General features: G+C 31.8%; 1 protein-coding gene across 2 annotated transcripts in view; it reads left to right on the forward strand.

Moving 5' to 3' along the window:
* Positions 1 to 23,914, forward strand: part of LOC140063032 (myocyte-specific enhancer factor 2C-like) — a 70,778-nt gene that overhangs the window by 7,301 nt on the left and 39,563 nt on the right. For both annotated transcript variants that reach the window (XM_072109458.1, XM_072109459.1), the window contains exons 2-4: positions 4,708 to 4,789; positions 14,709 to 14,860; positions 15,234 to 15,437. In XM_072109458.1, coding sequence (XP_071965559.1) covers positions 14,807 to 14,860; positions 15,234 to 15,437 — 258 coding nt within the window. In that variant the 5' untranslated portion in view covers positions 4,708 to 4,789; positions 14,709 to 14,806. The remainder of the gene's footprint in view (positions 1 to 4,707; positions 4,790 to 14,708; positions 14,861 to 15,233; positions 15,438 to 23,914) is intronic.

The raw sequence follows: 23,914 nt of genomic DNA on the forward strand, positions 1-23,914 counted from the left end.
TATTAATTCATACGATATTAAATGATATATTGTATGTTGAATTATTACGTTGCGACTGTTTGTATTGTGAGAACTTTGCAGTAAATGTTTACTATCTTTAGCATACTGCAGCTGTTTGTACCTTCAGAATTGAAAAGTCTCATAATTACCGAGTTTGTGGATTATTCTCTTGCATTACAATGATTAAGCATTGTTCTACTTTTCTTCCTCAAGGTTTTTATGTATACAATAATTTCTTGTTTTATAATAAGAATTAGAAGTGATATTTGAGAATATTGATTCTTCCTTGGCTTTTTATTGATATTCCAAGACTACAGTAGGGGGTATTTTTGCAATCAATTGAATTTAAAGTAAAAATCCAAACTGTATGGGAATAAAGTTCATTTGATGGTAAAATAAAAACATTTTGCAGGTAAAGTACTTTTTGCAGAAAACTATTGTAATTTTGGTTAAAAAAATGTATATGCAATTATTGCCTATACAGTAGATACTGCGACCATTAAGTGTTCAGATGTGTGGAAACGGCGACTTGGATTACTGTAGTTCATTTTCATGTTTGGTACCTCATATACAGTAGCTAATAGAAAAATAAACACAAATTCATATCCCGAACTTAAAAATACTGTCTTTTTTGGTCCATTGTCTAGAGATCTGCATGGTTAAATGTGTAGTGTACAGTTATCGTCCCGACACGAAAACTCAATAATACCATTTTCTAAAATATTACTTTTCTACCACGTTCAGTACAGTATGTTGTACTTTTTGTTGTACATTAAGAAGGATGATCATAAACATGATACGTAAATTCACTGCCATTCTCTTTGATTTGCAAGATAGTACATTATTTTTCAAGTAACTGCTTTGTTTGTTGGTGAAGTTGTCGTTAATGAACTCATTTTATGCTATTTAGTTTCGATTCTTAAGCCTCGGATTTCTTATCTCGCTACCTTGAAAATGCAGAGATGAACTTGGGCATAAGTGACTTGTAGTATTGATGGTGTATTTTATAGGCTCATATGCAGTACAGTAGAGTTAGTGATTTTCCTTCTTAATTACCTTCCTTATTTTATGAGTGTGTAGTACTAATTTTGACATGGATGCTTAAAGTACTTTAAAATATCTAATTTTAAAAGTAACTAGGCTAGTCTCTGACGTCATTCATCTCTTTGTATAAAAGCTTGTATGAATTGGTACATTCTAGGAAACTAAATTTAACAATTGATTTCCTTCATTCAAGGATACAAATTTAAAGGTTGTCCTGGTTGTCTCAGGATATGTGTGTATGTCCACTCCATTTTATTTTTTATTAATTTGATATAATATTTCCTTTTCGATTTATTATAGTTTGGCATTGTGGCTTATGTCTTATGCAATCGAGATAATAATAGCCCAAGAGAAAATATTAGCCAAATGACTGGGAAGATAAACTCATTGGATCTTATCCTTTCTTAGTCTTAGTTGCCTCTTTAGATCTTCATTAAGATTTTATGAGGATTAAAGAATTACAGTTTTTCTTACCATAAACATGACTAGCTTGTTGTTTTTAAACTTTAAAGGAGATTTATTTAATACCAACTGCTCATAAAGCCACTGAATTGACCAGGTATTTTTGCCTGATCCTTGTCTCTTTTAATAGTTTTGTCACAGTGATGACGACACAGTAGAAATGAATACACAAATGTATAGTAAATAGTTTATTTTTATTTTTTTATTTATTTATTCGGTATAATAAAAATACAGCCAATTACAAAACGACAAAACAAGGACTGAAATGAATTGCATTACAAATATATAAAAATTGGATAAAATAGCTATAAAAAATACAACCATCCTATTAAAATTAAATATCAAACAATGCATGTTTATGTTATGTTTATGTTTTTTTTTATGTTTATGTTGTTTTTTTATGTTTATATTGTTTTTTTTATGTTTATGTTGTTTTTTTTATGTTTATGTTGTTTTTTTTATGTTTATGTTATGTTTATGTTGTTTTTTTATGTTTATGTTGTTTTTTTTATGTTTATATTTTTTTTTATGTTTATGTTGTTTTTTTTATGTTTATGTTATGTTTATGTTGTTTATGTTGTTTTTTTTATGTTTATGTTTTTTTGTGCATGTATGTTTATTGTTTATCTTGATTATGTAAATATATTGAATCAATAAAAATGTCATTCAAACTGCGATTTTTTACAGTACTAGTTTTTTGAAGGAATAAGTAAATACAGTACAGTAGTAGTACCTTTTCAGCTTTACCTATAACAAATCACAGAGAGATAGGTTTAGGATTCAAGATGATTTTTGTTTTAATATTTTGAGAATACAGGATACAGTATTCACCCTTCATACAGTAGCCATGCAGGTGAATAAATAAGGAGTTCTTTACTATGCATAATGTTTGTTTTTATATGAATCTATGAATGTCAACAGGCTTGAATTGTAGCATTCAATTGTACTGTACTGTAGTAGAGGTAGTACAGTAATACTGCAAAAAAAGTGCTCAAAATAATTTGTTTACTGTTAATACTACAGTTACTAGAATCCATCCTGGTCATGACATGTTATTTTACTTTTTAATTTTTTTCTTTAAATTAAATCTTAAAAAGATAAATTAGATCAGTTCTATCTGTGCACATGGTGTTATATCCCATTTAACACACAAAATCTTAACTCAGTTTAAAAAGATTGTTCCTGGGAAATATCCAGTGACAATTTGTGTTGTTGTACAGTATGGTACCTGTAGTATTAGACTTTTTTATATAGTTCAGTATTTATTTTAATACTTTATTTTTCTAGGAACTATAAAATAAATAATACTAATACTAAGATCACAAAGCTTGGGAAAACGGAATTTATAAAAAATAAAAATGTGTTTTTTTGCTCTGGAAAAATTTGACAAACGTTAATATAATTATATAAGTATAAAATAATACACTTGGAAAAGGATTATAGAATGCTTAAGTTGTAGTTCATTGACTTGATAGGTTTTAGTTGAATGGATTATCCATAGTTTAGTAGTTGCTACCAATCTTATTGAGAGATTGATCATAGATAAAGTCTGGCATGACTTCAAGTTGATGGCTTCCTCAACTTACTGAAGAAGAAGAAGAAGAAGCAGAAGGCACTAATTAAAATGATCTTTATTAATATGCATTGGCGATGACTTTGCATCAGTAATGATTGCATGATGTTAGGTTTGTCAAGGGACATGGAATCTTCTTTCACTATTGTTTTTATCCCATACTATAAAGTAAACTTATAGTGAGCATTTCTAATAAAAACAATTGTTACATGGAACCATTGAAAATGCTGGAAAGTAAATTTAAATATTTAAGACCGCTGCAGTAGCAGTAGGATTTTTTAATGATTGAAGAATTGAAAAAAGAGCTATAACCTACTGTACTTCAATAATGGGCAATAATGTCGATTGATTGACGGACTGGAAAAAAACAATCTGTTAAAAGAAGATAATGTTTAAAGGTTCTCTGATGGCTTGTTGTGGGCCTGTCGCCAATATTATGTGTATTATCCCATAATCTGTACACTACAAAAATGAAATTGAAGAGATTTTGACTGGAAAATATGTACGACATTAGTATTCTTATTTAATGTCATTTCAATTGGGAAACCTTTGTGATCAGCAGAAAATCTGTTTTTTTTTTTTCAGATGGTTAATTAACGTCTGCTTGTTTGTTGAGTACTATCTGAACATACTCAACAAAATAACAATACTCAAAATTAAAGTCCACAATCGAATACGTCAATTATTATTATTTATTTTTTATACAACATTTACACATTTTAAAGGATTTTACCTGCTTAAACGATCTTGAACAATAACATGTACTGTATACTGTCAACCATTCCTATTTATAATATAAAATAGATTTTAGTATTAAAGTATTTCCACAGCTAAAAGCTGGCCATCTTGATTTCAAGAATGCCGCAAAGAAGAAAATGTTTAGTTGCATACACTATAATATTTCATCCTATCGTAGCAATACAGTACAGTAGCTAGTTGAAAAAAACAGCAAAGATATGTAATGAGTTGATCAGAAACAGCCTCATTTCAACATGTTCTTCAAAACTTCAACACTTTCTAAGAAGTCGGGACCGTTGACATAGTGTTGAATCTGTCAGTTAGTCTGATCAGCCGGTGAAAATGAAAGCATTTCAATACAAATTACCTTAAGACACAGCCACACTTACAGTAGATTCGTTTCGCTTTCAGTTGAAACAAGTCCCAACGCAGTGACCTGAAAATTTAAATGCATATTTCTGCTTTTATTTGGTTTAAATAGCAACGATCTACATTTAGAAAAACATGGTAATTTATACTTATAGACTAGAATAATTCTTCGATCAATTAACCGTTTTCTGTGATCTTATGCAGTCTGCAGCACATAATTATTATTACCAGAAATTAAAAGTATATATTTTTGTAAATATTTTTAAATAATTTTGTTCAGTAATAAATTATATATTTATTTAGAAACAATCAGGGAATGATTTCGCCAGTGTAGCATAGCAAAAAGCTATACAAAACAACCATTTTGCTACAAATTTCTAAATTGTGTAGCAAAAAATACAATACAAAACTATGCTTCTCGACTAAAAAATCAGTTTGATTAGCAATATTGCTAAACAAAATTTTAAAATGAAAATTTCATAAATATATAATTTATTACTATTTTTCTTCTTTTTTTTTAGGTTACAATTACATTCAGTTATATAAACATTGTTATGGTTTTATCTGAAGACTTATTGTCAGTTAATCAGTATAAATAAACAGGTAAGTGAATTAATTTTGTTTTGATAGTTTGTTATAACAACATGTTTACTGTAGTTTGAGAAGTTATAGCACTAACCTGTGATATAGTCTGCATATTGTGTGGGTCTGTTTCTGCTGCATAGAGCCAAATAAATTGTTTATTTCAATATTATATATCTATATCAACTATATTTCTTCTAAACTTGTTGTACTCCTAAATAACCATTTTAATCAGTGGATGGTTGTCGATGGAAACAGAAATTACCCAAAATGCAATGGCCTGTGGCAGTCGATTCAAATGTTGATTAAAGGTAAAGCAACTGTCAATCAAATATTCATTATTTAGCGGTAAAAGTTGCATAGCAATAACCGGTTAAACTATAATAAAAGGAATTAAGTATAAAGTAAACCTTTACAACATTGTTGATAACCCCAATTTATAATTTCCTTTCTATTATAACATTACAAAAAATGTACTTATTTTACAACCATTTATTCTGCTTCACTGCTGTCAAAAAATAAGCGAGTTTAATATTATCGATGATATTTTATAATACAAACATAGAAATGTTAAATACTACCTATTGAGCAATATAGTACAGTACATGAATTTAGTACTGTAGCCATGATGTGAAATGATTTTGTGTCTGGAAGGATGATGATGATGAACAAATTGCAGGAGAATTGAAGGAATTCAATCTAGACTTGCCTGCCTGACTTCAAACTAGAAGCTTCCCTGTTCAATCGCAGTTCAACAGCAGGGGTGGATTGCTATAAAACAGTCTTAACTGATGGTCTTAACTCCCCGATTAAAGCCGGCTTTATCAGATAGACGGTCTTATTAAAGCCACTCCTGATAGACCATTGCTATAAAACAGTCTTAAATAAGACCACGTAAAGTAACAAATTGAGACGTACTTTGCGCGTAGAATACCAAATAAGGTAATGTTCGTCACGCTTGTTCAATTCACAAATCATAACAGTACGTACATTTATACACGAGAAAATCTATTCTAGGCCTATATAAAAGAATAAAATCACCGTTATTATTTGATTTAACACTTAAAACTCGTTCAATTGGTTATCTTTGACGATAAATAATACGTAAAAGCAACAAAAAGAGAGGTTTAAGACTGTTTTAAGACTCCTTCGAGTAGGCTTTAATTTTAAAGACCGTTTACAGGTTAGACCGCGGTATAGCAATGGTCTATAATATAAGACTACTTGCTACGTCACGAATTATAGCCGGCTAAGCGCTAAGACCGGTTATAGACCGCTTATAGCAATCCGCCCCTGGTGTACAACCAGTTTGAAAGTTGTAGTAAAGTCACAAGCATGGAATAATATCACGGTTTTCATTGATCAATAAAATAATAAAGTTGAAATTGTATTTTGTGAAACATGCATTTACGTAACATTCTGTTTTAGAAAAGTTATAAACTCACTGTCAAGTGTCAGTTTTTCCAGGAATAGTGAAGAGCATTTTTTTTATCTCAAAAAAGTATTTCTGTCATAATAGGAATACTTAAGATGGAAATAGCACAAACTAAAAAATAAAATAAAATGTGGGTGATGGCAAATCCTTTTGCGACTGTTAAACCTAGGGGGAGTTTTATCTCTGTTTTACGGACTTCCTTACTTTAAGACGCTGCTTTTACTTGGAGGTGGAACAGCTAGCTGCCTCAAGTGCTCATTTCTGCATCTTAGAAGAAGAATTTTATATTTTTGGCTTAGTGTTAAAAAATCTATTCGGCATGTAAAAGTAAATTAATCGTAAGCCACAGGCTGAGGGAAATGGCAAGGTTATATTTTTCTAGTATGTTAGTTTAATCAATTTTGTTGTGATTTTGTTTGTTTTTCACTAAAATAACACAAACCTGCTGACTTTTAAAGGCAATAATAAATGTCCCCAAAAAAATTTGATTTAAAATATTTTGATTTTAATATTATATAAATTAAGTAACAAAAATAGTTATATTTGATAATCAGGATTTTGATTAATGTCGTAATGACTGGGTATATTGCATTGCAGTACCAGGAGGCCTGGGTGTGAAATAGTCTTCTGTCTGAATTTAGCCTACTCTAATAAATGCCCCCTCTGACATTTTTTTCCATATTGTATTATGAGTGCTCAATAGAATTGAGTATATTTCACTTCATTTCCCAGCACAATGGACTTATTGCTGTTCAAACAACTAGCACACGGGATCAGGCCTAAGCACATTAACTTGTTTCTCAACAAATAACACACTTATTAACTGTTTTAAAGCAGCTTGTTTAGGTAATTTTAGGTGTTAAAATTCACCTCCAATAAATTCCCCCACTTTTGAAAAAATGCAAATGCAATACAAAAATCTATACGATAAATTAAATAATGTGACTATACAGTATTTGAGTGTGAAATCATACTCATGGTAGTACTGTAGATAACAGATAAAACAGATTTTATCCTCCTGACTGTAAATAAGGTAATTAAATGGTGTAATTAGCACAATCCAATTAAAAGTTTCTTGCTGTCCATATGTATTATCTTTACAAATATCAACAAAGCCACTGTTGTTTTGCTGTTTGTGTAGGGGATTTTATTAAAATGAACATTGAAATTTTCCTTGGTCATTGATTGAAATGTGGTGTCATTGTTTAACGAAATGTCATTTGATGTGGCTCATGTCGGGCAGTCTGGATATTAACCTACGTTCTGATAAGGCATTACCTGTCTGCGACGGAAACACATTGACTTGAGTAATAATTTGAATTAGTTTCGTTGGCATTTGTAGTTAGGTACTCGACAATTTTGAATGTGTTTAGGTTGAATCGCTAGATGAGAGGTTTTTCTGTTGCGAGCATAAAGCAAGGCCTTAATTAATCAAAATTTCTACAGTATTTCAGAAAGGATTGTTTTAAGCCTAGTACAAGTAGATGCAATTTGTTAGGTACAGTAGGACCGGCCAAAAAATAGTCTATTTACTAGCAGTGTAGCACTATACTGTTGCTCAGATGCTGGAAATGGTACATTGGTCTGAGTACTGTCCTACAAAAGTGTGGCAATATTGCTCAAGCACCTTGTATTCAGTAGCTGGTAATAAGTGCTTCAGAAAACCTCTGATCTGTTTCCTGTTCAGAAAGCTGTAGCCAGGTGTTTATTGGAGTTCATGGGTAACTAGGTACTTGACCTTTCTGTCATAGTACATCACATTTTTCTTCATAATCTGCAATTTTATTTTTGTTATTGTCATTCATTTTGAAAAACACATGTTTAGGAAATTTCTTGTTAGTGCAATCATTTAAAATAAATTACACAAAAAATAACATTTTTATTGGATAATTCAATTGAGCAAAAATCGTACATTTCTATTGATAAAAGGTATGGCCAAATAGATACAATTATTAATAGGGTCTTGTTTTTACGAAAACTGAACGACACCGGATAATAATTTAAATGTTTGTACAAAATTGCATGATTTGCATAGAATTCTCATAAAATCCTTTATATATTTATTACTGCACAGTTCCAAAGGACCATGAGTAAGCACCCTGAAAATTTACCGGGTCAACTCTTTCCTCCGAAGCTCCACTCAATCCAGACAACCATTAAAAACTTGTCAGGAGAGATTCATCCATCATATTGAATCCCATGCTCAGATAGAAAATCCCACCCCCTAATTTAGGCTAAATTTAGAAACCAGACCTTGTATAACAGGCCCGTAGCCAGGGGGGTTTTTTGGGGTTCGCTTGAACCCCCCCTTTTGCGCGAACCCCCCTTTCACCAGCGCCACTTCCAAAAATCGTGCAATTAATTATCAATTATAGCAGATTTTTTGGTCATTTTACTTCTACTGACTATGTTTAAATCGATCGAATATACAGAGTGTCCGATGTCAAAGTCACTGCTGAGCGTGAGATCGACAGATTGTTGAGAGTTGATGGTTATAAAATAGACTGACCAATCGCGTGCTTCGGCCGGGCTTTTCGGGACGACGCACAACATCACGTTGTACTATATAATTTCTCTGCATAACTCAGATTTTAGTAGGTAAAAAATGTCTCTGTAAGCTGATTAAAACAACCGAAATTGCTCTGAGAGCCAAAGCTCCGGCCGGAGCTGTAGGCTGGCCCCCAGCCTACAGTTGCTCGCTGCGCTCGCAAAATACTTGGTGTCAACAGATGCATTCTGGCTACGGGCCTGTATAATTCCCTTGTTAATAGGATACAATACAAGTATAAACCTAATTTTCCACAAACTTTATACTGTACCTTAAGAATGCTTGGATGGAAGTGTATTTGAGATGCATGTGTGCATCAACATTCATAATTGGTGATGATTGGAGACAATTGGTGGTATACTGTCCTTTTAGAGGTACAGTAAGTAGACGTGATATACTCCATTGAGTGGGTTTTTTTAGAATTCATAAATTATCCACTTCTTAAAACTTATTTTAATATTTTACAGTAGTTTTGTTGCTTGCAAAAGAACATTTATTAGTACAAACTTTAATAATTCTTGGCCTGATCTGTTCATGCAAAGTAAATTAAATATAATTAAATTAGGTTTTAACGTTATATTTAGTGTCATTTATGATCATTGATTTTCTAACAAAACTAACAAATGTAATGAGTTAATTATATAATAGATCCACCTGTTTGTCAACATTGAGTAGGCCAGAAATGACTTGTTAAGATCAAAGGTCATTTTAGTGAACATCTGTGAAAAGATGGATTTACTTGTAAGAAGACCTACTTTTTTCTTATTGTAGTATTGCAGGGTTCTTAGTACTATGGAACGTCTTTAATTACTATGGAAATTTGGGTACAGATGAATAGAAATAAGGATAAATGCACCAAATATGCAAAATTATGATTTGGACTAAAATTATAAGATATCTCCTTCCCAAAAAACAAACCAAGACCCACACACCACAAAAAGTCTTTTTTTTTATTTTGAAATCAACGTGGCCTTCCTTTATCTGCCAATCTGCCAATTGCATCTGTTGCTGAATTTTGAAATATTTTCAAAGAAGGCCTTTTTTCTTCTTTTTTTTTTAAGGTTTTGTGATGATATTCTCATCTAAATGTCATCACCGATAACAAATCATCATATTTTGAAAATATTATTAGTTTCACACTATTTAAAAAGCATTTTGTTGTTGAGTATCGTGAAAATCACAGTTAAATATGGTTCTCTTCTGGAGAGAGTAATATATCTCAATAATAATTTAATATAGACTAAGTATTTAAAGGTTTGCTATGAGACCATGTGTTTCCAAATGAAATAAAGTTGAGGTGTATTTAAAGGTAGAACAAATATAATAGTATAATATTATATTGAAATACGATAAGATATGATGGGGGTAGTACATAAGGGTGTGGTTGAGGATTAATCCAATATGGTAGTGGGGTGCTATATTTACTATTATATCTTTTCCTGGATAGAGCAGAGGCTATTAGTATAATATGTTTATCCAAGTAAGAAGCACTCGTGTACTATATTTTAGTAGAAACATGCCCACAGTAAAACAATTCTGTATGCAATACAGTAGGCTATCATTTTGTCAATGAAGAATTTATAAATGCAAGGAATTTACTTGGTATGAGATTGAGATAGCCAGGGGTAATATAGCTATGCAACTGTATAACTACCACAAGAATGAGTTGAATTCCAACTTAAAGATAATCTGCAGATATGTTTTAATGACGTGGTAATTACCGCTAATTAAATAGGTTCCCACAGGGGAGATTCAACTGGGTTCATATCACCTTGCATCAGTCATGTCCAGAAAGTGTAAACTAATTAAAAGTTTAAGACTATACCTGTAGTATATTCTACACAGTGCTGTACCTAATCATACAAACTACCTCGCCACTGTACTCCAATTGGCCTACTGTACAGTATGCATCATTGGCTAGCATCTTTATACCATTGAATGCAATGGCCAATCACAATGAGCGGCTAATAAGAAGTATGGCTTTAAGGACATCACTGATCACAAGCTAGTGAGCTGCTTTCAGAGAACAAAATGCAAATCTGAACTTATTTCTTTTTTTGGAGTAATTTATAATAGAGATCCAAAAACAGATTTGTTATCTAAAATTAAACTGCTGCTGAGCTGTGTATCAAGATAAGTTGAAGGTAAGACTGAGTATACAATATGCTACTCCACCGATCTTCAAGTTTGTGCCTTAATGATTATTTTGATGGATTCAATAGTTCCCCCAAATTTATATACTTTAAATTTTCTTTAACTTTCTTCACATTATTTTCGTAAACGCAAGATAACCTGTACGCAGGACATAGCTTTGATTTATCGTAGCAGAATATTTTGTTGGTCTTAAATTATTGGTAGTGTAACATCTTGGGTTGTTTGTGTAGTACATACATACAGATTGTGTTGTCAAATAAATTTTAAAAAATTTAAATTTATAGAGTCGGATTTTACATTTTCATCTAAACGATGTTTGCAGGTTTAAACATTTATATTTATTAGCAAGTTGCTTTTGATTTTAAATTGATTTTTAAGCAATTATGATTCTAACTATGGCATCTCGGCTAATCCGTTGATTAGATACGATACCAAAAAATGTTTAATATTTTGATATGATTGTTAGTGTTACTCTTGAGGACGATCAAAGTATATTGATTGAAACGTCGAGAAACGCAACAGTTCTTTTCAATTTCAGAATTAATATAAAATGTGGTGTACTCGCAAACTTTATTTAAATTTTTGTAATTTTATCAGGAGGTGATAGCATTATTTTGCTTAATTATTTAATTTTTAAACCTTTAAGATATTTTATAATTAAGATCCACAAATTGTATAATGTATAATGTTGAATATTACTGTTACATTACATTGCAAAAAAAAAACATTGTATTGCAGAAATTTTATATTGTAAACACTGAAGCCTTTCAAAAAGATTCAGACAATTGAGTTGATGACAGCTTTATAAGGTTTAGTCATAGACCCCGTTTACACTTCAGCTTTTAGCGAGCGCGAGGCCGGCTCCGAGCCAAAAGTGCACAAGTGTAAACACTCTGGGAACAACCGAGCCGGCTCAATTTTTAGCCTAGTCTAGAGTAGGCTTCGGGCCGGCAATTGCGGGCTTCGGGCCGGCACTTCGTATAGTGTAAACACTCGCGGTCATAAAATGAACGTTCTGGATCAACTAGTTTAAAGTTTACGAAACTTATTGCTGATGAACGGGAATTCTTCATTGAAATTAAATTGGTGAAGATGTATACGCCTTTTTCACGAAACGGAAGACATCTTCGATCGATGACAAACAATACCGTGCAACGAAGCGTAACCAACAGAAATTATTTCAGGGGATTTTAGGACACCATGCGGCGCCTATGCTTATATACACTGTGGTGTTTTTTTCGATGGCCTTTAAGAAGTGAAAACAAATTTTCTAATTTTTTTCAATCACACAGTTATGTAGGCTAATCTTTAAAGAACATTTTACAGTAAAAATTTTGTCCATACGGCTGTCCGTTGAGGAGTTACGAATTAACTGAGTAATTGTCCTCAGAAAATAGGCTGAAAACGCTATGTTATTTCTGATGGTTACGCTTCGTTGCACGGCATTGTTTGTCATCGATCGAAAATGTCTTCCGTTTCGCGAAAAAGGCGTATTAATCTACTACTATTCTTCAGAAAACGAGACGCAAAAATTAGTAGTAAAGCAATAATATTAAATACCGTTATTTGATTCTTTTTTGCTAAATTTCGATAGGCCTAGGCCTAGTCTAGTGTAACTTTTTAAGACGGTTGGTGGGCGCACATGAGCGGATATGACATGAATGTAGCGAAATCGTATCATTGAGCACTCTTCCGCGAGAGCAAGTGTAAACACAATAGTAAGGGCCCGAGGCCGGCTTTTTGGGTAAGTGTAAACACATTGCAGGCTAAAAAGAAAGCCGGCGTCGGACCGACTTGGGGCCGGCTAAAAAATTGTCGATGAAGTGTAAATGGAGTCATATTCCATTATTTTCTTTTCAAATAGGTGTGGTAAATTTTAACTTGTATCTGGCTTCATTTTTAACTATACAGAGGTTAATAATACTGTGCATTGTTTTTAGAATACATTATGCTATATGCATTGTGTTATACTCTTCACATACTCCTTAGGAGGTATTGCAATACTTATACCAAACAATCTAGTGATTTTATGAGCTATGCAAGGTGAACCCCAGCAAACTGACCTATGACCTCTGGAGCCTAACCCTGCACATACATACATCATGAATAAAACTTGAGGATGAAACAGATGGTTGCTTTAATGTTTTGATTTTAAAGGGGTAAAGTATTGCCTTGAACTTTGTAACCTTGAATGTTTATCAAGGACTCTATTTTATCTGGATTTTTGTGTACATTATTTCATTTTGTTCTGATGAAAAATGCTTTTGTTTTTGTGACATATTTCTGTTGAGCTTGTTGATCATAAATCTGTATTAACATTGGGTTGTTGAGGCCTACAAAGTTATGCTTTCATATCATTTGCAGCGTACAACTCCGCAACATAAAAGATAAGTAGAACATCTTACGACACTGACTTTTCATTAGTTACGAAAGCTCAGGCTACAAGATTTGTGTACTATAGTCATAAAACGCAATTCAAAATCAATGATTTTGACCTCCAACCAGTCAAATTTACTAAGTGCATCCCAGATGTGTCGCCCTAATTTCTGATACTTTAGTTTGTAACAAAATATTAATAAATCGAGTCTACACACTCCTACAATGCTAATTATAATGTGAACTTGCTTCCGATATGAACATACTGTAAAACATAACTAAGATTACTCTGTTTGTCTATTAATAAATATTACCAATTTTTAACAAAATGCCTCAAGGTCATCAACTATTTGTTTAAAGGTTTGCATGGCAAAATCAAATGTTGATATCAAGTTTGCGGTACACCACATATATCTAGTTCAAGAAAAGAACTGTTGAGTTGACATTTTGATCAATATACTTTGATTGATCGTCTTTGGGAGTGAGAAAACAGAAAGTCCAGGAAACTGGAAATATAAGTGAAATTGGGTGGGAGACTGATATGAAAGCTAAAACAATAGCAAGTTTCCTGGACTTTCTTCATTCTCACTCCTGAGGACAATCAAAGTATATTGATCAAATGTCGGGAAACTCAACAGTTCTTTTCAGAACTACATATAAGTGGTGTACCGCAAACTTTATATCAATGTCATCAACTATCATATGGTTTGTATTCTTTAAATCTGCAATTAAAGGGGGGGGGGAATGGTTTATTCGAGGCTAAGCAACAGAAACAGACCCTAAAATACCCACTGACCACATTCAGTATAGGCAATCTATTTGCCTATACTAACAACCACAATTCTCTTGTGTGGTAATTAAACTTTTATTTGTGGAAATAGTATTTGATACAGTATGCTGAACAGTGCATGTCCAATTTTGAAGTACACACTCATTGGTTACACAATCTATTTTTTGTTATTTTATTGTATATCAATACACATAAATGAGTACAGTAGGTGAAATTTAACTGTAAGAAAATTATTGCATTGCAGTTCTGTGTTATACTTGTGGTTAGTTCAGTTGCAATTCTAGGTTGCATTTTAATTTATTTCAAATGAAGCTTTCTGTACGCTTACCCACACTTTTCTAAGTTAAATTACAGACCATTAGATTTTACTGTATCTTGCAGTTTGTTTTTTGTCCAAACATAAAAAATGCACTAGTTTTCCCAGAAATCTAAGCTGGTTAAATCATGACCTGTAACAATAACATGATTTTAGTTGTGGTAAATTGAAGTCTGTTAAGTTAACATAACCAGAATGTTGTATTAATGTACCTGGAACTTATTTGAGTTATATCCGAAGTAAATCAGAGTTATATCAGAGTTAACAACACAGAGACGTATAAGAGAGTTACATTACTTTTACTTTATCTTTTTTTTTCAGGTTTTGTATTCTAAACTATTGAATTCATTTGAAAAAGGACGTAGTTTATTTACGTCTCCTTGGACTGCCATTCTAACTTCAACTCTTTAAAAAACAAAATGGGACGCAAGAAAATAAAAATTTCCAGGATTAATGATGAAAGGAATCGACAGGTAAACTATTGTATTTCACAGGCTATTTTTATTCAATTCCATCCTTACCACTTGAATCAATATCAAGGGTAGACGAGAAGCTACAGTAGGCTTTTGAAAGAGGCAACGCAGATTTAGGCTTTGGATTTATATACACTGCATACTACCAGTTGTTTTTTTCTAAACCGTTCAATGGAACCAATAAATAGAGCTTTTACCGTGAAGTATAACTAATACGGAACAGCATGTGATACAAAATTAATTATCAAATAATAATAATAATGAATAATGGTTGACCTGCTTGTACAAATTAGAATTAACTTTCATCTTTTTAAGGATAGTAAATATAATAATAATAACAATAATAATTACTTAAATATGTTTTTTTTTGTAGGTCACATTTACCAAAAGAAAATTTGGTTTAATGAAGAAAGCATACGAGTTAAGCGTTTTATGTGATTGTGAAATAGCGCTTATTATATTCAACAGTAGTAACAAATTATTTCAGTATGCTAGTACAGATATGGATAAAGTTTTACTAAAGTACACAGAATACAATGAACCACATGAAAGTAGGACCAATAATGATATAATAGAGGTAAGTTTACAATCAATTCCATTATCTATTTACTTTCAGATCTAACTAAAGCTTGGTTTCCACTTTGACGCAACAAAAGGACGTAATCACCTTTACTAATCATGACGCGATGAAGCATCCAAATTGTAACTTGTGATGTGCCTACAACGCCGCATTGCGTCCAAATGGGAACCAAGCTATAGTAGTACTGTATTTCAGAGGCACATAGTTAAGCAAAAATTCAAAATATGGTTTTTATCAAAATGTAAACACAGCTTAATGGTTCTATAGTAAACTTTTATTGCTGGCTGACATACGCCATCATGTGCCTATAAATCCCAGTTGAATTGAGAGTAAACACAGATACTGTATACACAGTCTAAAGACTATACTCCTTGAGAGATAACTATACCATGGCTTAGCCAATCAGATGCTGTGATTTGAATGTGCAGTATAATAAATACTATTATTATTTACTATTTTGTCTAAGATGCCAAATGTTCTTAAATAGTAGTTAATCATGTGATGAGGTTTCAACCAATTGCTAGACAGTTAATATTTGAGCCATTAATTCTTACTACAGTATTTGAAAGAATAATCACTACATATTGTTTGTCAAGAAAAAACAAATCTAAGGTTACATTTTTTCAAATGTATTTATTCCAAGGGTATTAAATGTGTCAGAAATATTTTGTTTACATCTAAATGTTCAAACATGAATCATTACTCAGTTGATCATGAAGCAGGTGACTGGAGTCATGAATGCAAGAACCAATAAACAAAAGGATAAGTCAGTCAATTAGACAAGCCATCGAGATGTAGCCAGCTAGAAACTACGGCTTTGCACAAGCTTTGTACAAATCCAGGGATGCATGTCAATTTGGCCTGGCTAGGGTTATCAGAATATTGATTGGCAATGTTGTACACATATCTTTCAGGCTATTCACTTTGAATGTCATTGTCCAATGATATGATAAATGCCCCTTCTCCCCACCCCTCCCTTTTTGGACCTGCAAAACTTATTTGTCGACACTAATAATATTGATTATTGATATTGCAAATTTTAATTTGCAAATCTTTTGTAAATATTTTTGTATTAATTTAGACACAATCAATGATGATAATGTTATATTAAATTAATAGTTTTGTTTCAAAAGTTTGTAACAAGTTAACCATACATTACAGTAGGTCCATAAAGCCTTTATTTCTAGTGTAGCAATTTCACAATAATAAACTAGAAAGCCACTCCGAGAGTGCATACCTCCACCTACAGTACTGTAAAATTCTACAAAAGATTTTTCCGGGAAAAAATATATATATATATATTTGTGTGTGTCTTAATGCTGTTTGCGATTTAGGCTAATTTCACTACAAGCATGTGTATGCGAGTTTGGTGTAATGGTTATGCAACAAGCCTTTCAATTAACAATAGCTTCAGTTCACTAAACAATAGAACAGCAACGCGAAAATCAAACAAGTAAATTTGAAAAGAAATAGGTTTTTTAAACTACTCGCCTAAAAAAAGGTGCACATTATATCAAATTATGTTATAAAATTACATATCACAAATTATAACTCTTGCCTCTTGTACAAAAATGAAGTTTTTGGGACAAGTAGTTCTCGAGAAAATGCAATTTCAGTTTACTTGTTACTTTAAGACTGCTCGCCGGCTTTTGAAAAATGTTATCCTATCTTTTAACACTAGCAGGTCTGAAAAGTATACTAAAAAGTGATCCAGAATTGGGACCATGGCCTCAAATAGTCCCAACATTTTATGGAATGGTCCTTGACCACCTGTATATATTCATTTTGGTAAAGATCTTATAATTACTTTTTGAGTAATCCTGCAAACAAACAAACAAACAGACAAACAAACAAACAAACACACGTGACGGATTACATACCTAATTGGCAGGCGGACGTAAATAATAAAATAGTCACTATTTACTGTTTTAACCTGCATACTCTAGGTTGGTCCCTTAAGAGCTTGGTTTAACTTACTTTATTAAATTTGTACTCAAATTAAATTTGCAATATTGTACAAAGAAGGCTGATATAACAGAAGCTTAATCTCTACCCCAGCTAACATACAGTACCACCAGTCTAAAATTTAGGAATTTTTCAATCAAAATAAAACAACAATACAAAATGAAAAGAATTTCAATATTGTAGATAAATAATTGTCCTTATAAAACATTTGATAACACTTGAACTGGTTTGCAAAGTTTACCTGTATGGTTTTATCTTTTGGGATTTAAAGAAAGATTGAATTTACAACCTTTGCCTGGAAATTGGATAAACATTAGAGAACATCAGGTGATTTTGTAGGCATTGTTGGCAATCCAAAATGTATTTGTTGTGAAGGCCACTTTGGGAGGTAGGAAGCGTTTTGAGGTACAAAAGTATTGGTTGTAACGTACTGTATTTTACACCGTGTTTCTAAAATAGTTGGTACTGTACCTTTTAAATTCAGATTGCCACACCCAATATAGTTGTCTAGGTGATCAAACCAATTATAATTGTAGGCATGAAATATTAGTACGTGATCCCAGGTATAGCTGTACGAAAGTGTTGCATGCGTATTAACAGCTGGTTACCTGTCCGACCTTGTAATCTATACGGTTCTAGCGAGTGATAATGGCTGCAATCTCACCAGGTTCAAATAAGTCATCCTCAAACTCTGTATAATTTTATGCAGTTAGCATTATTCTAACCTGTTCTAGAGGCCTAGTTTTCATTCGGAGAGGCAGAGAGCTATATTAGCCTAAATATAACTAGGTGTCCCACTGAGGATCCGAAAAAGGGTTTGTGAAATTAACTTACTTCGCCAGGTATAATGCCCGCATTGTATTTTCAAAATCTAAGGAACTTGTATCCAGCTGAGCTGGGTGGATATGAAATTCTAGTCAATACTGAAAATCAGCAGGTTGTAGTTTAAAATACCCCTACTTTTCTATTTTTTATGGAATACTCATTCATTCATAAAGCTATAGTTTTTTCTATAAAATGTACATACAATTTCAAATTAAGACAAACTTTAGAAACATTTTTAACACTAATTCAATTTTGAAAATGACAGTTTTAAGTAGCCTTTATTAGATAAACCTAAACTATTTTTTCATGATTCACTTATTTTGACATTTTTAGGTTATTGACAATCAGTTTTTAAGTGACAGTCCGGAAAAGTTGTACTTAGTACCATTTTCTACAGAAAATTACCTCATCACCAATTAACCATAATTATAGGTGTGTAAATTAGTAATCACTGTTAATGCCATGTTCTTGTAAAGTAACTAACTGTCTGGATCTCTGATGTACCATGTCTTAAACACATCCTCGTTGCTTATGGGGTACAGTATTTTGTTTATTATTACAAATATCAGTGTATCTTTTTATTTAAATTTGATTTATTATTTTCTTTTAATAATAACATTGATATAATTTATAATATAATCGAAAAAAAGAAATTTTAATTAATGTACAAATAATATAGAATTCTTAGAAATAGATATACAAATCTTAATAAGATAAATACTGTAGTCAACATTTTTATTTATACCTAGTTTTGAAGAAAAAATAACATTTAACACATAAATATTGTGCTTTTACATTAAAAGAAATTGTGTGAGCTACTTGTGTATTATCAGAAAGTCTATAATATATAGTGTAGATGGTAATTGATAAAAGAATAGAGTATTCTAGTCTAAAACCTGATAGAGCATTTCTTGCTAGTAGTAGTAATGTATTTTAACTTAACTCAAAAACAAAAAAACTAAAACTAAATTTGTAACAAAGTTTGATTTAAATATTCTCCTACTGTACCCTGATAGTATTCGAATAATTGAATAATTAGTTATATTTATAGAGCAATAATCTGATAACTGAACATAGAATACCAATCCAATTAAATGCATATTTAAAGGAAAAAATCAGTGAAGCATAATTGTACAGTAGCACCCAATGAGAATAATTTGTAGCTAATCACTGGGTTATAAAATGACCCAGTATCTCACTAAGCAATTGCTGTTCTATGACAGTGGTACTTAAACTTAATTTGACAACTGAGTTGCTCCAACTGATCATGTCATGTTACAAAGACCAAGGGAGGAGTGGGTGCCTGTTGAGAAGAATGGGTGCATGTTGGGAGGAGTGGGTACCTGTTGGGAGGCTTTTATTAATAGTAACTTAAATAAATAGTTTTTATCTTTATAATTTTTAATACAGTAGATTAAACGAGTGACTTTGTCATACTGTGCGTATGTTCTGTGTATTCTGAATGTTGCAGAGCATTTTTAGCGATTCATTTGTACCACATCTGAATAGTATATTTTGAAAATGATATTATTATTATTCCGAAAAATAATTTGATTAAACTTTGAAATTTTATTGAACTACTATTAATATTTATTTATATAATTTCTTAGAAAAAAACTTTTGTGGGTTAATATTATTTTTTCTACTATACAAAATTAATTTTTGTTTGATATTTCTGTTTAAAAGTTTAACATCTAATCTTTATTTCTACAGTATCTTATACCAATTGTAATATAATTTCTCTTTAGTTTAATAACTTTAAATGAAGATATATATTTAATGTGTACACTTATTTTCCAATTTAAAAGAATGCTGCATAGTTTGTACTGTCAAACAGTAAGCTTGTTTCCTACTACTGTAGGCAAATCAAAAGTGTATGAATATTTTTATTACAGTATCTTACAAATACAGTACGTTTCTGCGATGTTTTTCGCTTCAGAAAAAAACGGTAGCCAGAAAATGCATGATCAAAATAAATATCATGGTTATTTGCTCTTATATTGGGAAATAATCAAGGGCAGCAAGGCTCTTTGAAAATGTTGAATTCTCGCAAAATTTCATATGTAAAACAGGCTTAGTCCATTGTTTTTACTGTTTGGAAATTGAAGATTTCTTTAAAACCCTCCATGTATCAATGTGCCAAGTAAACATCAAAAAGATTAGCATGATTTTTCGTCAACGCTTTTCATTAAATCCATCGAAGAAAGAGTATTTTGTTTTCATTAGTATCTACAATCCAGTATGCCTAGTGTTTCCTAGTAATGAAATGAGCCAATTGAAGGGATTAAAGGGATATGATGTGGATTAGTATGAGAGATGATCCTCATAAACACATTGGATGTGAAGTATTGGTACAGTAAACCTATGCATGGTCTCAAGATAGACTTTAAATCTATAGGAAGACAAAAGTAGAGTTTGATCTGTTAGGGATTACCTTATTGACTATGCTATTGCCTTTTCATAAGAAATGTAGTTATGTTTAAATGATTGACCAGAACTACACTGTACTGTAAGAGTTTAAATTATGTTTTGTATGTAGTAGTACTTGTACAGTAGTATAAACTTGTTATTTATACAGTAGTAAATAAAAGTAGTATTATTTATATCTGTGAATTTTTGGGTGGTTTTACATCATTGATATGCTCTCAATTGTGGCTGATAGATTTATTGATTTGATTGATTCTTTTATTTTTCACACAACATTCATAAAAATATATCAAATAAAGAAACTAAAGTACAATAAAGGATAACCACAAGTAAGCAAAGCTTTTTATCTGTGGCACCCTAACTTAAAATATAAATTCACAAATATATTACAAAAATGATAATTAGATAATTATCTTGCTTTACTGCTGAACTAGTCAGTAACTCATTCTTCAACTTGATCCAAGCCTTCAATGATATTACTTGAGGCATGATGAGAAATGCTGGCCTCATCTATTCCCTTGGAAATTGCTGCTTATGTTGCTTACAAGTAGTGATAGGTGCTAAGTTTGTTATAGCCACTGTGCAATCATCATTGCTTTTATTATTACTTTTATACCTGAGTTGGCACCAGGCCCAGGGGTAGAGTTTGTCATGTCCTGATGATTGAGGTCAGTCTATATCATGCTGTTACACCATTTTCCTGTTTAGTTCTTAGTTCTTTGCAATCTTTTGGAAACAAACCAGCATAGGAAATTAACCTTCTGCCGTTTCATTGCTGCCATGCGTCTCCAGTTTATGTCAAGACGAGAGCATCACGGATGATGTTGTCGCCAATCTCTGCCGAGTCAATTTACTTTGCTCGGCTTTTAAAATCGCTAATATTAGAAAAAAAAGTAATTTGTGCTACAATTAGATGGAAAATGAAGGATGTTGAAGAATTTGATTGTGGATTGAAAATATTCAAACCAAAAATGAACAAAGCAAATTAAGTAAAAAGTGATACCACTTGATGATGTGGAACGTATTAATACTTACTGTACTACTGTATAAACAGCCTTAAATTAGTATAGTAGTATTTTTCATCTTATTTGCCAATCTATCCGATTATACTAGTTTATTGAAGATTTAGTTTAATATTACCACCTACTGAAAGGTTAGTGTTATTGGACTAAGTTATACAGTATTATATAGATTTATAGTAAATAATCATTGTTGCATGATACATTGGTAAAAATATTGATAATGTATAGAAAACCAACATCATCATTTAATACATTATCATAGGCCATTGATTTATTTAAAAAAAATATTAGTACTTAAATTACAATGATTAAATTAAAAAAGTATACAGTAACACTAATAGTAATTAATTAGTAATTTTACTCACAATAAAAATCTCATGTTTTAGAAAAAGATACAGATGTTTAAAACAATACATTTTCAGCCCACGAATTTCACGTCGGCAATCGGCAATTGCCGACCTTATTGCCGACCTTAAATTGTCAGAGGACGGCAAGAGATTGCCGACCTAGAAACTAGGCTAGATCCCTCCTTTCAAGCCTCCTAGCAACAACATGGTACTTTAAGGGATCGTATCATTGAAATTTTAACAGGCATATTCACCACCATGTTGTGTTTAGTTAACAAACCATGGAATTAAGATGATCCCTGAATTCACTCAACCATTACATCATTTTGTGTGTGAGTCGAGCTGCATGCTTTCCTATCAACCAAGCTGGCTGGGCACAGCGCTGCGCGCCACAGACCTGTGTAGGGGAATACCCTGTTATGCCAAGCAAGCAACTATGCTCTGTGTACGGCTAGCTCCAGAACCATGATGTTCAGCAATTAATTATCAAATAGAATTTATCTTGTAGATTTTAGTGTTAGGTTTTTATATTTTTTTTTAGTTCATTTTGCTAGTTCTTTTTGCATAACATATAGCTAGGGAGGCTAGGCCTAGCTAGGCCTTTTAGGTTAGCAAGAGGTTTAGGCCTTGGGTTGGGGTGAATTTTCTATTTTTAGAACTGCCGAGACTGCCGACCTTGGCGAATTTAAGGTCGGCAATTTTTTGCCGACCTTCTTTTTTCTGAATTTCGTGGGCTGCATTTTTGTTTTATGATATTGATAACACAAGATTTAAAATAATAGGCAAATCAGACTAAGCAGGCTTAAGTTTAACGTGCGTCATCAGATTGTTATTGTAATGAAAGCTGTTTTTTTTGTCCAATGCCTACAACGAACTAAAGCCTGGATACAGGCCACTTGGTAATTTTAACGTTCCTCATCACATTTTCTGTATGACTTCTTGTTACTACAGTACTTACAGTTACCATCTTTATTTTTTTTTTGTAAATGGTATTTTTAAAAATTCAAAGAATCCTCAATTTCCCCAAAAATTACAGTATCACAGTTAACATTCCAATGTTTGTAAATGGCAACTGGGGTTTTGAATGATCAGTTTTATGTTAGTACATCACATTAGGTAATAGTAAAGCAAAAAAAAATGTAAATCACACACAAAAAAACTAACTTAATTAAAATTTTTTTGACTTAAAATCTTCCTGTTGCTTGCATACACAAAACTACCTGGGTTGTTTAGTGAATTTGATAAGGGTGTAACCAAGGTTTCCTTAACAGCCAGACCCTAGGGGTTTCAGATCATTAACCTAGTCCCAGACTAAAAATAGCTGATATTTTGCATATAGATTCCTACTAATTTGACCCGATTCCTGAAATAGCATGCTGATGACTAAAAATAACTTTGCTGTCGTAATCCAATCATTCAAAAGCAGTCGTGTCGACAGTTACCATGGTGAAACTTCCTGCAGTATAATTCTGACATTTCCTCCCTTGCATTATTGAAATAATTTCGTTTTCATTCTTTAGTTAATACATCCAACCACCATAAAAAGTCTTTATGTTTCTTTTCAAAAATGTTTTTTTTAATTCCTCCTTTAAAAAAAAAATTTATTTTATTATTATTAAAAAAGTACTGTGATATTTATTATATTCCCACAGCCACTAGTTACAATTAGTACTCATTTAATCCCTAGTGTACCATTGATTTACTCCATAACTGTTCCTGGGGGATACAGGATTTATAAAGATTTTTATCTATTTCTAATAACCAGCTGATAAAGTGAAGGTCGCTATAGTAAACCAGTAGTTATTCAAAAACTACTACTGATTATAATCTGTTTTAAAGTGAATTATCTAGTATATTTACAGTATAATTAATACCATGGAGGTTAATA

Source organism: Antedon mediterranea, chromosome 11 (assembly GCF_964355755.1).
Source record: "Antedon mediterranea chromosome 11, ecAntMedi1.1, whole genome shotgun sequence".
Taxonomy (NCBI): Eukaryota; Metazoa; Echinodermata; class Crinoidea; order Comatulida; family Antedonidae; genus Antedon; species Antedon mediterranea.